Source organism: Bison bison, unplaced genomic scaffold (assembly GCF_000754665.1).
Source record: "Bison bison bison isolate TAMUID 2011002044 unplaced genomic scaffold, Bison_UMD1.0 scf7180017864530, whole genome shotgun sequence".
Taxonomy (NCBI): Eukaryota; Metazoa; Chordata; class Mammalia; order Artiodactyla; family Bovidae; genus Bison; species Bison bison.
Window position 1 is genome coordinate 4,099,932 of NW_011495080.1, and position 19,483 is coordinate 4,119,414.

General features: G+C 38.1%; 1 protein-coding gene across 1 annotated transcript in view; it reads right to left on the bottom strand.

Annotated features, from left to right (window-relative positions):
* The window catches only part of LOC104982306 (exocyst complex component 4-like), a 245,211-nt gene that overhangs the window by 10,121 nt on the left and 215,607 nt on the right, over positions 1–19,483 (bottom strand). The window contains exon 8 of the mRNA XM_010831657.1: positions 1,213–1,358. Coding sequence (XP_010829959.1) covers positions 1,213–1,358 — 146 coding nt within the window. The remainder of the gene's footprint in view (positions 1–1,212; positions 1,359–19,483) is intronic.

Here is a 19,483-nt window from a genome sequence, read left to right on the forward strand (position 1 = left end):
GATACTTTTGAACTGTGGTGTTGGAGAAGACTCTTGAGAGTCCCTTGGACTGCAAGGAGATCCAACCAGTCCATCCTAAAGGAGACCAGTCCTGGGTGTTCATTGGAAGGACTGATGCTAAGGCTGAAACTCCAATACTTAGGCCACCTCATGTGAAGAGCTGACTCATTGGAAAAAGACCCTGATGCTGGGAGGAACTGGGGGCAGGAGGAGAAGGGGATGACAGAGGATGAGATGGCTGGATGGCATCACCAACTCGATGCACATGAGTTTGGGTGAACTCTGGGAGTTGGTGATGGACAGGGAGGCCTGGTGTGCTGCGATTTATGGGGTCACAAAGAGTTGGACACAACTGAGCGACTGAACTGAACTGAAGGAGTCAGTGCCTCAACTTTTTTTTCATGTGTAAAAGAGCATGAAAAATAGTACCCACACCCATAAGATTTTTATATGAATGAGTAAATGAGATAATCCTTGAAAATAGCTTTATGCCTTGGCTAGCACTTAGTAAGGACTCAGAAGTATTAACCACTACTCTTGCTGCCCAAATCTGATATAATCTGAATTCAATTATGATTAATTGAGACTCTCCTGAGAAACCCATTTATCACAGTGCCTGGTACATAGTAAGCACTTGAGCAATGGTAGCTGTTACTGTTATTACTATTAATGTTAATAATTATATTAACTATTAGCTGTTACCAAGTGACACTAACTTATGACCTGCTGAGGAGGGTAGTTGGTCATAATAAGGAAAAAAGAATGTCCACATTATTCTTTTATTAATTCAAGTAAAACCCAATACTACTTAGCTAGCTTTATGACTTTATTAACAAAGGTTGTTTCTTGGCACTTGGGGCCTTTGCAAAGGCTAAAATACTTCATTTCCTTTCATTCCATATAAAATTCCCCAGAAACAAGAGGGGAATTTCTCATTTTATATAAAAATACCCAGAAATGAATTCTAGAAATTATTAAAAGTTTTAGATAGTCCAGCAACCATAGTCCAAAATAGCCACTCCTCTTACAGAAGACGAAAGTACACAAAATTGAATATATATATTTAGTATATAAGAGGAATATATATTGCTACCATAATTCTTTCAAAGCAACTTTAACTGCATGAAATAATGACTGTTAATAAAGTAGAAAACCATTCAACTTGGATCTAACGCATATGAACATCTATCTTACCAGCAGGGAGATACTTACTTGAAAAGAGAATTTTTTGGCCTTTGAGGTTTCTTCTTGGCAAAAAAGGCTGCACAGTCGCGTCCACTGCTGGCATAACTGAGCTGCGCTGATGGTTCAGAGGCTGTACGTGTATTTTTCATATCCAAGTACTCAGTCAACAGCATCTGTACAAGCAAATAAACAGCTTAAAATTAACATGCACCTTTACGATATGCAGTTTTAAAACCATGAAGACCTAATTCTAAAACCTCCTTGACTAAGAAGGGTATTAACCTAGCTATTCATTACTTCTAGTAGTAGACCTAAGGAAAGATTCATTATGTTCCAAAAGTCATGGATTTGCTACCTGTGCCTAAAACTGAGAACAGGGTATAGTGGGCATTTGCACGTGGGGGTAAATGGGAAGTTTTTATTGAGGGTCTACTATGTGTCAGGCATGAAGTTGGGTGAGTCAAGCAATATACTCCTGCGGTCATAATTTAAGCCTCATTATTCCAAATTATAGTAGCATCAGCAGTAATGCCGTAATGTTTACTGAGCGCTTACTATGTTGCAGGCAAGGGGCTAATCCATTTAGATGTGTTACTTCATTTAAAGAACAAAATCTTATCAGGGAGGTCAGTTCTCAGAACATAGACAAGGAAATGGACCAGCAACCTAAAACACCTGCCAAGCAGGCCAGCGGAGGCCACAGTGGACTAAGTGGTCTTGACCCGAAAATTATCTTGAGGGCCACTACTCATCTTCAGAGCTTCAAAGCAACAAAAGCAACAGGGTTTTTTTTTTTTTTTAAATCAGTACTGCCATCAGGTCCTGCTTATAAAAATGAATCCACTTCAGAGCCTCAAGTGTTCGGGGGCCTGGGCTAGAATCAGTTGTACTATCTTTAAGACAAGTATAGAAAAAGTCCCCACTGTTCAGAAAGAAAACAGCAGATCTGGAAAAGAAATCACCACGGTTCCTAAGAATATCTAACCTGGGACTAAAGTCTATCAACTCACTTCTATAATCACTTGCCACATTTACAATCTCACAATAACCAAGTGGTATAACAGTACATGTTGGCAAACAATTCTATCCATGACGGAACTGAAATCCCATATCACTAGTATCCCTGCATATGGGTGGGTGGGTGTGTGTGTGTGTGTGTGTGTGTGTGTGTGTGTGTGTATTCATTCATTCAAAGTGTGAGAACCATATTAAGCATTATCATCAAAAAACATTTATGAAGCATCTGTGACTATACTGCTCCAAGTAAATTTTAAAGCCAATCATGTCTCTATTATGATCACATACACATTATTGAGTACTTATCACATATCAGGCATTTTGGAAACATGATCTTACTCAATCCTCAAATCTATGACGTGTTACTAATTTTAATTTAGAGATGAGGAAACTGAGAATTAGCGGTGTTAAAAAAACTAGCCCATATGGGTGTAGGGGAGCAGGAGTTAACAGGAAATTTCTGTACGCTCCGGCTTCCCTGATAGCTCAGTTGGTAAAGAATCCGCCTGCAATGCAGGAGACCCCAGTTCAATTCCTGGGTTGGGCAGATTCTCTGAAGAAGGGATAGGCTACCCACTCCAGTATTCTTGGGCTTCCCTTGTGGCTCAGCTGGTAAAGAATCTGCCTGCAATGCGGGAGACCTGGGTTTGATCCCTGGGTTGGGAAGATCCCCTGCAGAAGGGATAGGCTACCCACTCCAGTATTCTGGCCTGGAGAATTCCATGGACTGTATTGCCCATGAGGTTGCAAAGAGTCGGACATAATTGAGCGACTTTCACTTTCACTTTCTGTATGTTCCCCAACAATTTACTATGAGCTTTAAAATGCTCTTTAAAAAACTCAAAAGAAAAGGAGAGGGAAAAAAGGCGGGAAGTAGAAACTAGCCTGAGGTCTTATATTTACAGTGTAACAGGTCAGGATTTCAACTCAGGTTTAGTTCACACCAGTCTGTTTTCTTCCCCATGACAGTCCACTCTCACTAACTGCACAAAATCTATCACTGAGACGGATCGCAGCTGTCAGTGAATGGATTTTTGTTGTTGCTGTTCAGTCACCAAGTTGTCTCTGACATTTTTGAGACCCATGGACTGTAGCCCACCAGGCTCATGGGATTTCCCAGCAAGAATACTGAAGTGGGTTGCCATTTCCTTCTCCAGGGGATCTTCCCGACACAAGGATCAAACCTGCATTTCCTGCACTGGCAGGCAGATTCTTTACCACTGAAGCCATCAGGGAAGCCCCTGTGGGCTTCTTTTATTTCATCCTCTGTACAATAAATGTACTTCATTTGATTTTCTGTACAATAAAGAGTTCACTGGGAAAGAATGAAGCATGTTAAGAGATTGGTCAATGTTTTGTTTTTTTTCTTTATGAGGTCCCTGGAGTATTACTCAGTATGCTGAGGAAGTAATATAATGACAAGTACTATCTCTGTTAATATATCACCCAAATTGCACAACAGTCAGAGAGAGAATTGAATTGGGTCTCTAGTAACAATTCCAGTGAGGGACTCAATTATTTTGCAGATTTAGCACTGATGTTAATAAAGTTTGCAGGAATCTGTGATCAAAAGAAGGTCAGTAAATCAGAGAAGAATTTCAACTTGTTGACATCTTTCAAATTTCAACACAGAATGATGTCTACAAATACCCTGGTTTCACTTAAATGTTGGTCATTACACCAATATGACAGAATTATGTTTCTACCAAAGCCACACTATACCAAAGTAATTCTTCTGAAGTAATTATTGTCCTAGAAATCAATGACTGTCCTTTTATAATAAAATATTGACTGACCAGGACATAACTAAGCAGCATCCTTAAAATCCAGGTATTTTATGATCATTGTTCTTTTTCTCCACATCCCCTTAATTATTAGAGCTCAGGATTCTTAGTCTTTCTATTCACCAGCTTCTCCCTTTCTATCTATACAAATATACTATTTCTAATACATTTTTCTGTTGACAAATATCTTCCTTTGGTTCTCACAATCTATTATCTTTTTTCCTTTCTGTCTTTTGGTTCTAAACTTTAAAAAGCAGTCTCCACACATATTATGTCCCCTACCATAATGTGGTCTTTATCCCTCATTTCTCTCCCAAGCTTCAATCCTACATCTGTGACTTCATGCCTGACCTATGCACTTATTTCACATAAAATCAATCCTAAATTCTGAAACCTAAATCATCTTCCCATAAAAATTAGTAATTTCTTCTTTCAACTTTCTGTTTAGTATTTTCTTACTGTCACTGATCTCCAGGTTTAAAACTTCAGAACAATCCTTAATACATTCCCTTATCCTTTGTATTCACAAAGGAGTTAGTGCCCAAATTCATTAATCTCTCTTTCTCAACTCAATGAGGTTGCCCCTTCTGGTCCATTCTGACAGTCACCACGTTAGTTCAACTCATGCAGTTTTCCTCATTGAGTTTTCTGTCTCCCATCTCTTATTCTTCCAATCCTCCTACACCTTCAATAGAGTGATCTTCCTTAAAAAAAAAGTTGCTCCAAAAAAGTGTAAAAGTGACTTTATCTACAAAACAGAAATAGAGTTACAGATGTAGAAAACAAACACGCACAGTTACCAGGGGGCAAAAGGCAATTAGGACTGACATATACACACTGAAAAAAAGAAAAAAGTGAAAGTGTTAGTCACTCAGTTGTGTCTGACTCTGTGCGACCCCTGGACTGCACCCCACCAGGCTCCTCTGTCCATGGGATTCGCCAGGCAAGAATACTGGAGTGGGTTGCCATTCCTTTTTCCAGGGGATGGTTCTGACCCAGGGATCAAACCCGGGTCTCCTGCATTGCAGGTGAATTCTTTTCCATCTGAGACACCAGAGAAGCCCACATAAAATAGGCAACTAAGAAGAACCTACTGTATAGCACAGGAACTCTGCTAGGTACTCTGTAATGGCCTACCTGGGAAAAAAAAATCTAAAAAAGAACTGATGTATATATGTATAACTGATTCACTTTGCTGTATACCTGAAACTTATACAATATCAACTCGACTCCAATAAAAATCATAAAGAAAAAAATAAAAAACAAACACAGTTGCTGCTACCATCACAAGACTCTTAATCTCATCATTTACAACAATCTGACCTCAATATTCCAATCATATCTTATTCTCCTTAAGATGAAACCAGCACTCCAATCAAGATCACACACTTAACTTTCCCCTGTATATGCCTGGGCCTTCTCATTTCTGGAATGTCTATCCTAGACTACCCTCTCTCCTAACAGACCCTTCCAAAAAACAGTTCCAATATTTTCTCTTCAACAACTCCTTTCCCAGGCCACTGGAAATGAGCTGTCTCCTTTTCTGAGCTCCTCAAGTACCCACTTTCAGATCAGATCAGTCGCTCAGTCGTGTCCAACTCTTTGCGAACCCATGAATTGCAGCATGCCAGGCCTCCCTGTCCATCACCAACTCCCGGAGTTCACTCAGACTCACATCCATAGAGTCATGATGCCATCCAACCATCTCATCCTCTGTCATACCCTTCTCCTCCTGCCCCCAATCCCTCCCAGCATCAGAGTCTTTTCCAATGAGTCAACTCTTCGCATGAGGTGGCCAAAGTACTGCAGTTTCAGCTTCAGCATCATTCCTTCCAAAGAAATCTCAGGGCTGATCTCCTTCAGAACGGACTGGTTGGATTTCCTTGCAGTTCAAGGGACTTTCAAGAGTCTTTTCCAACACCACAGTTCAAAAGCATCAATTCTTCGGAGTTCAGCTTTCTTCACAGTCCAACTCTCACATCCATACATGACCACAGGAAAAACCATAGCCTTGACTAGACGAATCTTTGTTGGCAAAGTAATGTCTCTGCTTTTCAATATGCTATCTAGGTTGGTCATAACTTTCCTTCCAAGGAGTAAGCGTCTTTTAATTTCATGGCTGCAGTCACCATCTGCAGTGATTTTGGAGCCCAGAAAAATAAAGTCTGACATTGTTTCCACTGTTTCCCCATCTATTTCCCATGAAGTGATGGGACCAGATGCCATGATCTTCGTTTTCTGAATGTTGTGTAAATGTGTATGTAAAGTACCCACTTTACATATCAGTAAATAAGTATTCATCCAAAACTGCCCAATACTATTAGCTATTGTCTAATGAAAAGATGCCTCACCATTAATAAATAGGAGGAACTTTTATGTTCCTTAAAGCATTATATTTCTTTACTTCTACCACAGAGCCATGCAACATACCAGTGAATCAAAAAATACAGGGAACCAATGAATTTTTTGAAAAGCAAGTGATGAGAAGCCTTGATGTACGCTATGCTCTGCTATGCTAAGTCGCTTCAGTCGTGTACAACTCTGTGCGACCCCAGAGACAGCAGCCCACCAGGCTCTGCCGTCCCTGGGATTCTCCAGGCAAAAATACTGGAGTGGGTTGCCATTTCCTTCTCCAGTGCATGAAAGAGAAAAGTGAAAGTGAAGTCGCTCAGTCATATCCGACTCTCAGTGACCCCATGGACTGCAGCCCACCAGGCTCCTCCGTCCATGGGATTTTCCAGGCAAGAGTACTGGAGTGGGGTGCCATTGCCTTCTCCAGCCTTGATGTATATATGTTGTTAGATGCAAATTAGTGATAGTCTCCAAAGCAGAAAGAGACCTATAAATGAGTCCAGAGTATAAAAACGTACACTGTGAATAAAGTAACAAAGGGAGAGGTGCGATTTTAACCACAGGCTTTGTGATGTCTGCTTCCTTCGTTGTGTTTCCCTCTTTTTCCTAATAACATTCACCACCAGCTGAAAAATACTGCTTTAAAACAGGTAAAGTTTTATGTTGACACTCAAATTGGCAAAGGTGTAATATTTTTTAATATCTCAAAGAACAAATAGCCCCTACTCTAAGATGCCTGAAATGTGTCTGAATTAGGTTAAATCTTCTACTACAGAGTCTTGACACAAACACCAGATGCTTGGTATTAAAATATAACCATATCATTTCTTGGTGATTTTACATCATTGTGGATAACATACTGCATCTTCGAAATTGTACATAAATTTCCTAAGTGCTCACGGATGAGTTCAAATTTCCATTTTTATGAAAAGAAATAAGCCATACAGCTTGTCTTTTGCCTGGGGAAAATCACCCAAGATTGGAATTCTGGGGTCAAAGAGCATTCATATAGTATCAAATACATTCTGCCCACAGAAAATCTGCAGAAGATAATTCTTCTTGGCTTTACATTCCTTCTTATTTCAGACATGCATCTCTTTTCTCTTTGTAAGTACCAGGAAGCACTATTTCTTCTTGATCAAGAGTTCAAAAAATTAAAAGGCATAATTAATATCTGTGCTTTAAGTTTAACTTAAAAGGTGTTCATTTGTATTGAGTTGGCCAAAATGTTTGTTTGGGGTTTTCCTATATGGTATTATGGAAAAACCCCACCTTTCTGTTCAACTTAATAATAACTGAAGACAAGAAATATGAAAGTATAATTGAAAAGTACCTGAAAAATCTATATATACCAGTGATACCATGATTCAAATGTATTTACTGAGTATCTGGTATGTTAGATGGTTCTGTGGTAGAAGCAAAGAAATATAATGCTTTAGCAGAGCATACAAACTGGGATGGTCAAGCATCTCTTCTGCTAGAATACTGATTAGCAGTTGCTAAGATGCTAGTCAGAAATTCCATGATATATAAAGCAGGGCCAAGATGTTGAGAATTATAACATGCTCTAACATTGAAAACATCATTCTGAACAAATCCCTCATTTACTATACAGTCCTCTTTATTTAACATATTAACTATGGCTGCTTGTGGTTATACATGGAGAATTTTGTTTTTAAATAAATGCGAGATTTACAGACTTAGAATTAACACATCTCCTATTATCAGCTTCTCCATTTACCCAACTAGCTACTTTGTGAAACATCGAGATCCTTCTAGATACTGATCCTTTTTAGTGTCTTTCAGCTTACAAAATGCTCACCTCACATAAGGACTGTTTACCAACCATTAATGGACTTGGGAGGAGCCAGGCCTGTACCCTGGGATGTCTCTATGTCAGAGCCTACTTTGCCAGGCAAACAGTCAACCCTCAATCAGCTAGTCAGATTTCTCTGTGTTAGTGGGACACAGTCTGTGCTGGTGAACGTGAGGAGATGTAAATACCCTGGGGCAATCATCTTTCACCATGTGGATGAAAAATCACAGAAAGCCCATCTGCACAGAGAGAATAAAGAATGAACCAGAGGGCCAGAGAGAAAGAGAAGACTCACAGGAGAGAGATTCACAGTTTGCAAACTAAGTTTTCCACAGTGCAAAGGTCTCAAACTGATCTGATAAGGTCTTAGACTTTCTACCCTTGGGTCCCGCAATATATCCTTACAGTCTTCAGTATGTTTTCCTTATTTCCTTATGATAATCTGAATGAGTCTATGTTTCTTCACTAAGCTATCTCTGGATAAATGAATATACACTAATATGCATCTATGTGTATATTCTATGTATACAGAATATATTCTATGTATATATTCTATGTATAAATGAATATATACTAATAATATACTAATATGCATCTAGCGACATTAATATCACAAATACAATTTTTGTAAAACACTGTATCTTATGAAAACAGTAGTAGTAGTAGTGGTTTGCACAGATTTCAATCTCTGCAACTAGGAGAGCGATTCTCCGGATTACAACCTTCATATGTTCAATGATTTATGTCAAAGCCATACTGTATTTGTGTCCCCTACCAGCCCCCTCCCGACCATGAATCTGAGAATTAGATTACTGCATGACAGCAGCAGTACTAAGGTGAAAGAAAAAAAAAAATCACCTGTAGCTCCCACTATGAACTAAGGCTCAACTTCCTTATGTGGTACCTTGTATATGCCTATAATAAATACTGAGGTTTTTAATAATTTGCTCTTTTAAAATACAGATGCCCAGGAGTTTCTGTTCTAGGAACAGCAAAGTGACTTTCAATGGATTAACCCTCATACGGATAATAATTATAAAAGCTGGAAAAAAAAAACAAACATTTAAAAAAAACAGAAGTTGAAGACCCTGGAGAGGAACCAAATTAGGCAGTACCTTTGGTTATGACCCCTGGAAGAAAGGAAGCACACTAGGTGAGCTCCCTCGGCTTTTCCCCAGAGAACCCTTCCAGGGACCACGGAGTAAGAGTAGAAGCCACGCAGAAACTCCAGGCTCTCTGGATGGTGGACACAAGGCCTAGGTAAAGGGAGACCAGGATGTCCAGAATTTGAGAAATCCGGAGGAAGAGGAGGAGCAAAATCAGAGTAGTACACCCCTCAGACTGTCACCTTGATTCCAGACACACTAAACAGTAAGACTGAAACAATGTAATGATAGTTTAAAAAATGAGGACCACTATTTACAATTACTAAAAACTATCAGGTTTCCCCCATAAGGTTGCTAATGAGTAAAATATTTGTAACAAAGAAAAACAGAAAAAGTTATCTTTTGAAAATAGCAGTCTTATTTCCTTATTATATAAAGACTAAAATATTCTGCCATAAGAAAACCAGTCATTCTGCAAATAAAAGGCTGCCTGCTTAACTATACTCATTATCAGTGGCAATTGTATCATTAAGACTACTATGTATATGGTCTTGTGAACAGTTCCTTAGTGTTCAAAGTAAAAGAAACCAAAAAATTCCAAGAGTTACACAAGTACTTTCTGGTCCTCTGTCAAATTCCTGGTAAGTCTCAAAGAGACATTTAGCTCCTCAGTCCCCTCAAAAGAAGAGTTTTTAACAAAGAAATCCCAATTTTAAAAGAAAGGTTTCATTTACTTTAAACATATTTACTTAATATGTAAAATATGCAACATATTGTCCTGGATATGAAATCAAGACTAAAAAAAAAAATCCTAATATCAAAACAAGTGAATTTTACTACATATAAATTAAAACTTTAAGGGAATTAAAAGTCAAATCAAGCCAAATCAATCGATCCTTCCCTCAATGTGCTTATCTAGTCATACAGACACAAGAATGACTACAACACAAGAGAGAAAGTAGAAAGCATTGGGTCAAAGAAATTGTTGTGAGCATTTATAGAAGGATAAGATTGCTCCCATCCAGGTGGTTCAGTGGGTAAAGAATCCACCTGCAATGCAGACACAGGAGACACGGGTTTGATTTCTGGGTCGGAAGGATTCCCAGGAGGAGGGCAAGGCATCCCACTCCAGTATTCTTGTCTGGAAGAATCCCATGGACAAGCGGAGCCTGGTGGGCCACAGCCTATAGGGCTGCAAAGAGTCGGACATGACTGAAGCGATTGAGCATGCAAAGGACAATAAAGAGTTTCAAGATCACGGCACTATAGGACAAAAATATAATCTTATAATGTATAAAAAACAAAAAATAAGGCAGAAAGGAAAGAAAAAATAAAGAAACCGTGTTGGGGAAATTTCAGGTGTCTTCAATTAACTACAAAACAGTTCAGGTAACATAAAAATGAAGCCTGAGAGATGAGCCTGGAAAGGTGGTAAATTCACAAACTTCTCAGGGTCTGTAACCCCAGTATTGAAGTCAAGTACAGAATGAGGAGGCAGGAGAAAGCTTTCAACGGGTAAATAAAATGTTGATGGATATACTCTAAGTAAATTAATCTGCTAGCATATACAATAATAGATTAGAAGGCAATGGGATTTGCAGGGGAAAAATGAATGATTAAGGAAATAAGATAAAAGGAGGGGACAAGGAAAAAAACCTACCAAGATGAATTTTAAAAAATAAAAAGGATTTTAAGCTAAAGTAGTGGCAATGAGATTTTACAATTAGGCATACATTTCTGAGTTGATGTCTAGAAAAAATATGAAAAAAATTTAACCAGCTACTCTAGAAGGAAAGAAGACAAGTTTTAAAATGGCAAAAAAGACTGCATATTCAAGGGACTAAAAAAATATTGTTCCATGAACAACGATCAGGAAGGCAGTAACAATGAGTTTGATAGGAACAATAAATTTAGTTTGGAATATAATCCCTTGTGAAGCATATGAATATTCATATGCACCCTCAAATACATAATTGTGAAAGGGGAAATAATGCTGATGAGATTTCCTTGATTTATACACTAATTAACTTCCATTAGGACTGTTAAGTGTTTGTCTAGGAGTTCTCTGAAGGATACTGTGAAGGACATATATTTTTGAATATTTGTAACCTGATTTTATCCTTTATTTTTATTTATTTATTTTTTTTGTTGTTGGCAAAGTGATGTCTCTGCTTTTGAATATGCTATCTAGGTTGGTCATAACTTTCCTGCCAAGGAGTAAGCGTCTTTTTTTTTTTTTGAATATATGAGAATTTTTATTCTCATATATTCATATTTATAAGAATAAATATGAAAAGTTACTCAAATTCATTATCAGAAAAAGGCAGATCAAGACCACAGCAAGATACTCTTTTACACCAGTGTTCAAAATTATCAAGTTCTAGGAAAAAAATATTGAGCTCTCCTATAAAATTGTTTGTGGCATTATGAATTAGGAACAGTACTTGGGAAAACGAGTTGTCATTGCCTTATATTCTTATTTCCTGTGGCTCGGAAATTCCAGTAAGTATATACCAACAGAAAGAACTTTCTGATGAGATTAGTAGTGAACACATGCATGCTGAAATGTGTAAACATTTGAAAGATCCAAATTACTCAATGACTCAATATTTTTCAAATGACCAATGCAAACTGATACAAAATCATGCATGATTAAAAGATCCATTCAAAATTCAAGATACACTAATGTACTTTAATGTAACAGAATATAAAAAGTTCATCTGATTTCAGATTCCACATTGCAATGAATCTTTAAGAAACTACTGCTTGTCAAGTTTTGGTGTTACATAAAAGCAGAATATCCACAATTATTTGAAGAGGCTATAAAAACACTGTTCCTTCTTCCAACTACCACCCTATGCCAGGCTGGATTTTCTTTTTTTTTTTTTTTTGTAATTTTTCAGCACTTTATTTATTTATTTTTATTTGATAAATTTAACACCTTTTATTGCCATACCTCATTTTACTGTGCTTTGCTTTAGTGAACTTTATAGATACATGTTTTTTTTTTTTTCCTTGTTAATTTTCTGTTTAGTTGATCTATCCATAAGTGTGAGTGGGGTATTAAAGTCTCCCACTATTATTGTGTTATTGTTAATTTCTCCGTTCATACTTGTTAGCATTTGTCTTACATACTGCGGTGCTCCCATGTTGGGTGGATATATATTTATAATTGTTATATCTTCTTCTTGGATTGATCCTTTGATCATTATGTAGTGACCTTCTTTGTCTCTTTTCACAGCCTTTGTTTTAAAGTCTAATTTATCTGATACGAGTATTGTGACTCCTGCTTTCTTTTGGTCCCAATTTGCATGGAAAATCTTTTTCCAGCCCTTCACTTTCAGTCTGTATGTGTCCCCTGTTTTGAGGTGGGTCTCTTGTAGACAACATATGTAGGGGTCTTGTTTTTGTATCCATTCAGCCAGTCTTATCCTTTATTTTTAGAACAGCATTGTTGGGGCACAATTTACACACCATAATTGTCATGTACAGTTCAACAGTGTTTAGGTAAATGTATAGGTTGTGCAACCATCACCACAGTCATTTTAAAATACTTCTAACATTCCAAAAATTTCCCTTATTATGTTACAGGTTTTTTACAGAGCCTTTTATTAGATTGAGAAAGTTCCTTTCTAGTACTAGTTTGCTAAAAGGTTTTGGTTTTGTCTTTTCAGTCATCAGTGGGTATCAAGTGCTTTCCAGTATCTACTGAGATAATTGCGTGGGTTTTCCCATTATTCCATGACTATGGCATATTACATTCATTGATTTTTTTTCTGATAAATCCCAGTTAACTGTGGTACACAACACAGTTCATATGTTAAAGGACTCAATTTGTTAGTACTTCATTTGAGGTTGTTGCATCTACGTTCACAAAGGACATTGACCTATAGTTTCCTCTGCTATCTCAAATTTTTATCAAGGTAACAATGGACTCACAGCATATGCTGAAAAATGTTTCCTCATCTCTGTTGTCCAAAACAGAAATTGGTATTATTTCTTCTTCAAATGCTTGACAAAATACTTGTATACGTATGTATGTGCAGGAAATCTTTTTAATTATTTAATTTATAGGCATAACTTGAAGATACTGTGAGTTCAGTTCCAGACCATTCCAATATAGTGAATATAGCAATAAAGCAAGTCACATGATTTTGTTTCAAAGAGCATGCAAAATGTATGTTTACACTATACATGTACAATAGCACGATGTCTGAAAAAATGTACATAATTTTAAAATAATGCTACTGAACATATAGCACCAACAGACTTCCTCAACATAGGACCGCACAAACCTCCAATTTTTAAAAAATGCAATGTCTGCAAAGCTCAATTAAGCAAACTGCTGTAAAATGGGGAATGCCTATATTTACTATAGGACAGTTTAGATTTTCTATTTCTTCCTGAACTAGTTTCAGTATCTTCTTTCTTTCTAGGAATTTGTCCAGCTCATCTAAGTTGTCTAACTCGGGTTATTCATCACAATCTTTTTAACTTTTATACAGTCTACAATGATGCCTTCTCTTTCACTCCTAATTTCATCATTTTTTGAGACTTCTCCCCTTTTTAATTTATCAGTCTAAAGATTTATTAGTTTTTGATCTTCTCAAAGAACCAATTTTAACATCATTACTTTTTTTTTTAATTTTCTGCTGATTTTTCACTCTAATCTTTATCATTTTTGTCCTTCTGCTTGCTTTGGGTTTCATTTTTCCCCCTCCTTTTTCAAGATCTTAGCGTACAAACTTTGATTGTTGATCTTAGGTCTTTCTTCTTACACCCACGGTGTATTTAGAACTTTGTTGTTTTACTTAAAAATATTTTGAGACGTGCCAAAATTTCTTCCTGTTGTTTATTTAATTGTTATGGATGGAGAACATACTTTTTGTCATTTCAATCCTTTTAAATGTACTGAGACATGAACGTCATAGTCCATGATCTACCATGATAGTCAATGTACATAAAAGAATCTGTATTCTGATGGTGGTAGTTAGGGGTACCATATGTCATGTTAAGTCATGGTGCTTGATAGTACAGTTCAAGTTTTATTGGTTTTCTGTCCAGTTGATTCACTATTTTAAAAGAGTATTGAAATCTTCAACTTTAAAATTGTTGAATTTTTCACTGATTTCAATTGTCAGTTTTTCCTCTATGCATTTTAGATCCTATAGCATTTTCATGATTTTTTGTTTATTGCTAAGCTCCTAAGTCACTTCAGTCATGTCCGACTCTGTGTGACTCCATGGACTGCAGCCTACCAGGCTTCTCTGTCCATGGGATTCTCCAGGCAAGAACACTGGAGTGGGTTGCCAGTTCCTTCTCCAATGCATGACAGTGGAAAGTGAAAGTGAAGTCACTCAGTTGTGTCCTACTCTTAGCGACCCCATGGACTGCAGCCTACCAGGCTCCTCCATCCATGGGATTTTCCAGGCAACAGTACTGGAGTGGGGTGCCATTGCCTTCTCCCTTTATTTATTGCTCACCCATTAAAAAAAAAAAAAAAACAGAAGGCAATGAGGCTATGATGGGGAAAGCACAGATGTGGTCTCAGTGCCCAAAGGCATACTGCTAGCTACAGCTTCATAATATTCTCTGCCCATTTCACTAAAACATATTTTAAGGGTCATTGTATATATTTGTATCACTTTCTCCCCTTTTCTCATCAAAGTTGACACAAGCTCCATGATTTTCTTACACCATTACAAAATGTTAGCTACTGATAATAACAGTCTTACTCTGCACTAACACTCAACATGTTTCATCATGATATATTAAGAACTCCTTTTACCATTACACAGTCTTTCTCAGTCTCCTTAATTTCAATGACCTCTATGTATTACTCTTTGACATTCTTTCTTTGGAAATACTCCAACATCTCCAATTCTGAATTCTCAACTCTGACCACAGTGTTTTATCTCCTCCCCCAAAATACATATCACTCTTCCTTCTTAGTTTAAGCTAAAATTCTATTAAGAGAAAGACTGATCTATACATAGGAATCACTTGAAGAACTATTTTAAAGATTCATGTGCCCCACCTTAGAACTATAAATTGAGAGGGTAATTCAGAAATACAGAAAGTGTGCGCTTAAAACCAAATCTGCCACTTAACCAGCTATGTGACCCTGGCAAGTTACTTAACCTTGCTAAACTGTATTTCACTCAACTGTGAAGTAAGTGTAACAGAACAATCTGCTTCACAGAAATAAAATAAACACACATGAAATGCTTGGCATACTCCTTTCCCAATTTGGAAGCAGTCTGTTGTTCAATGTCCAGTTCTAACTGTTGCTTCTTAACCTGCATACATCAAGGCAGGTAAGGTGGTCTGGTATTCCCATCTCTTTAAGAATTTTCCAGTTTCTGGTGAGTTCCAAATCAGGAAAGGAGTATGTCAAGGCTGTATACTGTTACCCTGCTTATTTAACTTATATGCAGAGTACATGATGAGAAATGCCGGGCTGGATTAAGCTCAAGCTAGAGTCAAGATTGCTGGGAGAAATATGAATAACCTCGGATATGCAGATGACACCCACCCTTATGGCAGAAAGTGAAGAAGAACTAAGAGCCTCTTGATGAAAGTGAAACAGGAGACTGAAAAGGTTGGCTTAAAACTCAACATTCAGAAAACTAAGATCATGGTATCCGGTCCCATCACTTCATGGAAAATAGATAGGGAAACAGTGGAAACAGTGTCAGACTTTATTTTCTTGGACTCCAAAATCACTGCATATGGTGACTGCAGTCATGAAATTAAAAGACACTTGCTCCTTGGAAGAAAAGCTATGACCAACCTAGGCAGCGTATTAAAAAGCAAAGACATCACTTTGCCGGCAAAGGTCTGTCTAGTCAAAGCTATGGTTTTTCCAGTAGTCATGTATGGATGTGATGGTTGGACTATAAAGAAAGCTGAGCACCAAAGAATTGATGCTTTTGAACTGTGGTGTTGGAGAAGACTCTTGAGAGTCCCTTGGACTGCAAGGAGATCCAACGGTTCCATCCTAAAGGAAATCAGTCCTGAATATTCATTGGAAGGACTGATGCTAAAGCTGAAACTCCATTACGTTGGCCACCTGATGCGAAGAGCTGATTCATTGGAAAAGACCCTGATGCTGGAAAGATTGAAGGTGGGAGGAGAAGGGGACAACAGAGGATGAGATGGTTGGATTGGATCACTGACTCAATGGATATGAGTTTGAGCAAGCTCCAGGAGTTGGTGATGGACAGAGAAGCCTGGCATGCTGCAGTCCATGGGGTCACAAAGAGTCAGACGCGACTGAGCCACTGAACTGAATGAGCCACTGAACTGAACTGAAAATGCTTGGCTCACAAATGCTACTACATCTGAGGAGGAGGCTCAGAAATTTGTTATTTTTTCTTAAATGAATCCCAAGAACCAGGTAACTAAGATACTACCTTTCTGAATCCAAGAACCTTGGTTCCTCATCTTTATTTTTTGCCATATAAATTATATTTATTATATAAAGAGATCCTATAACTTGATATGAAAAAGAAAGCAACTCCAATAGGTATCACAAGGGCAAAGGATATTAGCATTTGATTAAAGAGGAACACAGCTACTCAAAAAACACAAATATTTAACCTCATTAATAATTAAGGAAGAAATTCGCTGGTGGTCCAGTGTTTCAGAGTCTGGAGGCCAATGCAGGAGACACTGGTTTGATAATCCCTGGCCCAGGAAGATCCCACACGCTGCGAAGCAACTAAGCCCCTGCACCCCAACTACTAAGCCTGCAATCTAGAGCCCAGGAGCTATAACTACGGAGCCCGTGTGCCTCAACTATGGAAGTCCACGCACCATAGACCTCAACAAGAGAAGCCACCACAATGAGAAGCCAGTGTTCTCAATCACTAAACGTAGGATTCTGCTAATATTTATCACTAAACTTTTGGAATGTTTTCACTTCAGTGAATCTGACTACATCATTTCTCTTAAGTATTTGAATGTCCAGTATCCTTACTCTTACTATTGCTCTCTTCCATTTTAGTTATACCTACATTTCAGATGATTCTCAAATGTTCCTCTGCCATCACACTGTACTTTTTTCCAAGCTCCAGAGGTGACTGTCATTGCCTGCAAGAGGGTCTTGTCACAGTAAGGAAGTGAGAACAGCACGGCAGACAGTACGAAAAGTACTGGGGCACAGGTTCAACAAACAGCCTGACCAAGCAAACTCTTTATCATCACCCCCCTTCAGAAAGAGAAAGGGGCAAAGAAGGAAGAAAGAAAGGTCCCTTTAGTTTCCCTCTTTGTAAGCACTACTGTTATTTTTCTGACCTCCCAGGACCATAACCTGTAATTAGCTCTCACTCTTCTCTGTCTTCCCTGGTGGCTTCAATGGTAAAGTGTCTGCCTGCAATGTGGGAGACCTGGGTTCAATCCCAGGGTTGGAAAGATCCCCTAGAGAAGAAAATGGCAACCCACTCCAGTACTCTTGTCTGGAAAAATCCTGTGGACGGAGGAGCCTGGTAGGCTATAGTCCATGGGGTCGCAGAGAGTCAGACACGACTGAGCGACTTCACTTTCACTTCTCCGTCTTACTCTCCAAATCAACTGCCAAGTCTTATATTATACCACAGATCTCATGTCCTTTTCCTCTTTTAAGTATTTTCATTCCGACCCTCATGCCTTTTAATCTCATCCTCATTATCCTTCACAGAGCTTAGTCCAACAATCTCCCAACACTCTCCCATCCTCCTTACACCTCTTATGACCATCTATCCCACAACCCACTACACTCGTAACAGAGCTTAGCGTCATTATTCTGCTCAAACCCTTCAGTGGCATGCTCCTTGCCAGTAAATAACCTATATCTCCTCTCTGTCATTCAGCACCTTCCACAACCCTAACTGACTTCTACAACCATATTTCCTATTTATTGTTTTTTTTTTTTAATTTTATTTTCAGAATCATATTTCAGCATGGAAAATATACGAGATCCTAACTATCTAAAATCGTGAAGTCCTAACTGTCTAATATCTCAGCCTCAGATGGACAATACCCTCATATCCTACTGTTTCCCCTCAGCCTTCCTCAGCTACTCTTCCACTTCTCTACTCTTTATGACAGATCCTTCAAAAAGCGACTTGTCTCCATCACGCATTGTCCATTACTCTCCAGATTTGTTATTTTACCTTCCATGTTTTTTATAAACCCTCTTCAGTCAAGCTGTTCACCTGAAACTATCACAAACATTGTTAATTAGCTATACCCTAAAACAAAATTAAAAGTTAACAAGTTATCTGTTATAGATATTTGAAGTCTGAAACTAGAAATAAAAGAAGAGGTCCAAAATGAATAATAAGAAAAAGGAGAAGCCAGACAAGGAGACTAAGGAGCCATCAGTGAGATCACTACATACCTAGGAGACTGTCAGGATGTCCTGAAAGCCAGCAAAAAAGCGTATATGAAGTAAGAGAAGTCAGCTGGGATAAGTCTTGTTGAGACATCAAGTAAGTTAAGGACGAAATTGAACTTTGACATTGATGAGAGTGATTTCAATGGTATGTTAAGAGCAATAGCCTGACTGAAGAGGGTCATACCTGTACATGTATCCATTCTCCCCCAAACTTCTCTCCCATCTAGGCTGCCACATAACATTGAGCAGAGTTCTATGTACTATACAGTGGGTCCTTGTCAATTATCCATTTTATTTTATTTATTTTAATTTAATTTTATTTTTTTTTAATTTTTTTTAATTTTTTAATTTTTTTTTTAAATTTCAGGTATACACGTGCTCCCCATCCTGAACCCTCCTCCCTCCCCTCTCCCCATACCATCCACCTGGGCCGTCCCAGCGCACCAGCCCCAAGCATCCAGCATCGTGCACTGAACCTGGACTGGCATCTCGTTTCATACATGACATTTCACATGTTTCAATGCCATTCTCCCAAATCTTCCCACCCTCTCCCTCTCCCACAGAGTCCATAAGACTGTTCTATACATCAGTGTCTCTTTTGCTGTCTTGTATACAGGGTTATCGTTACCATCTTTCTAAATTCCATATATATGCGTTAGTATACTGTATTTATGTTTTTCCTTCTGGCTTACTTCACTCTGTATAATAGGCTCCAGTTTCATCCACCTCATTAGAACTGATTCAAATGTATTCTTTTTAATGGCTGAGTAATACTCCATTGTGTATATGTACCACAGCTTTCTTATCCATTCATCTGTTGATGGACATCTAGGTTGCTTCCATG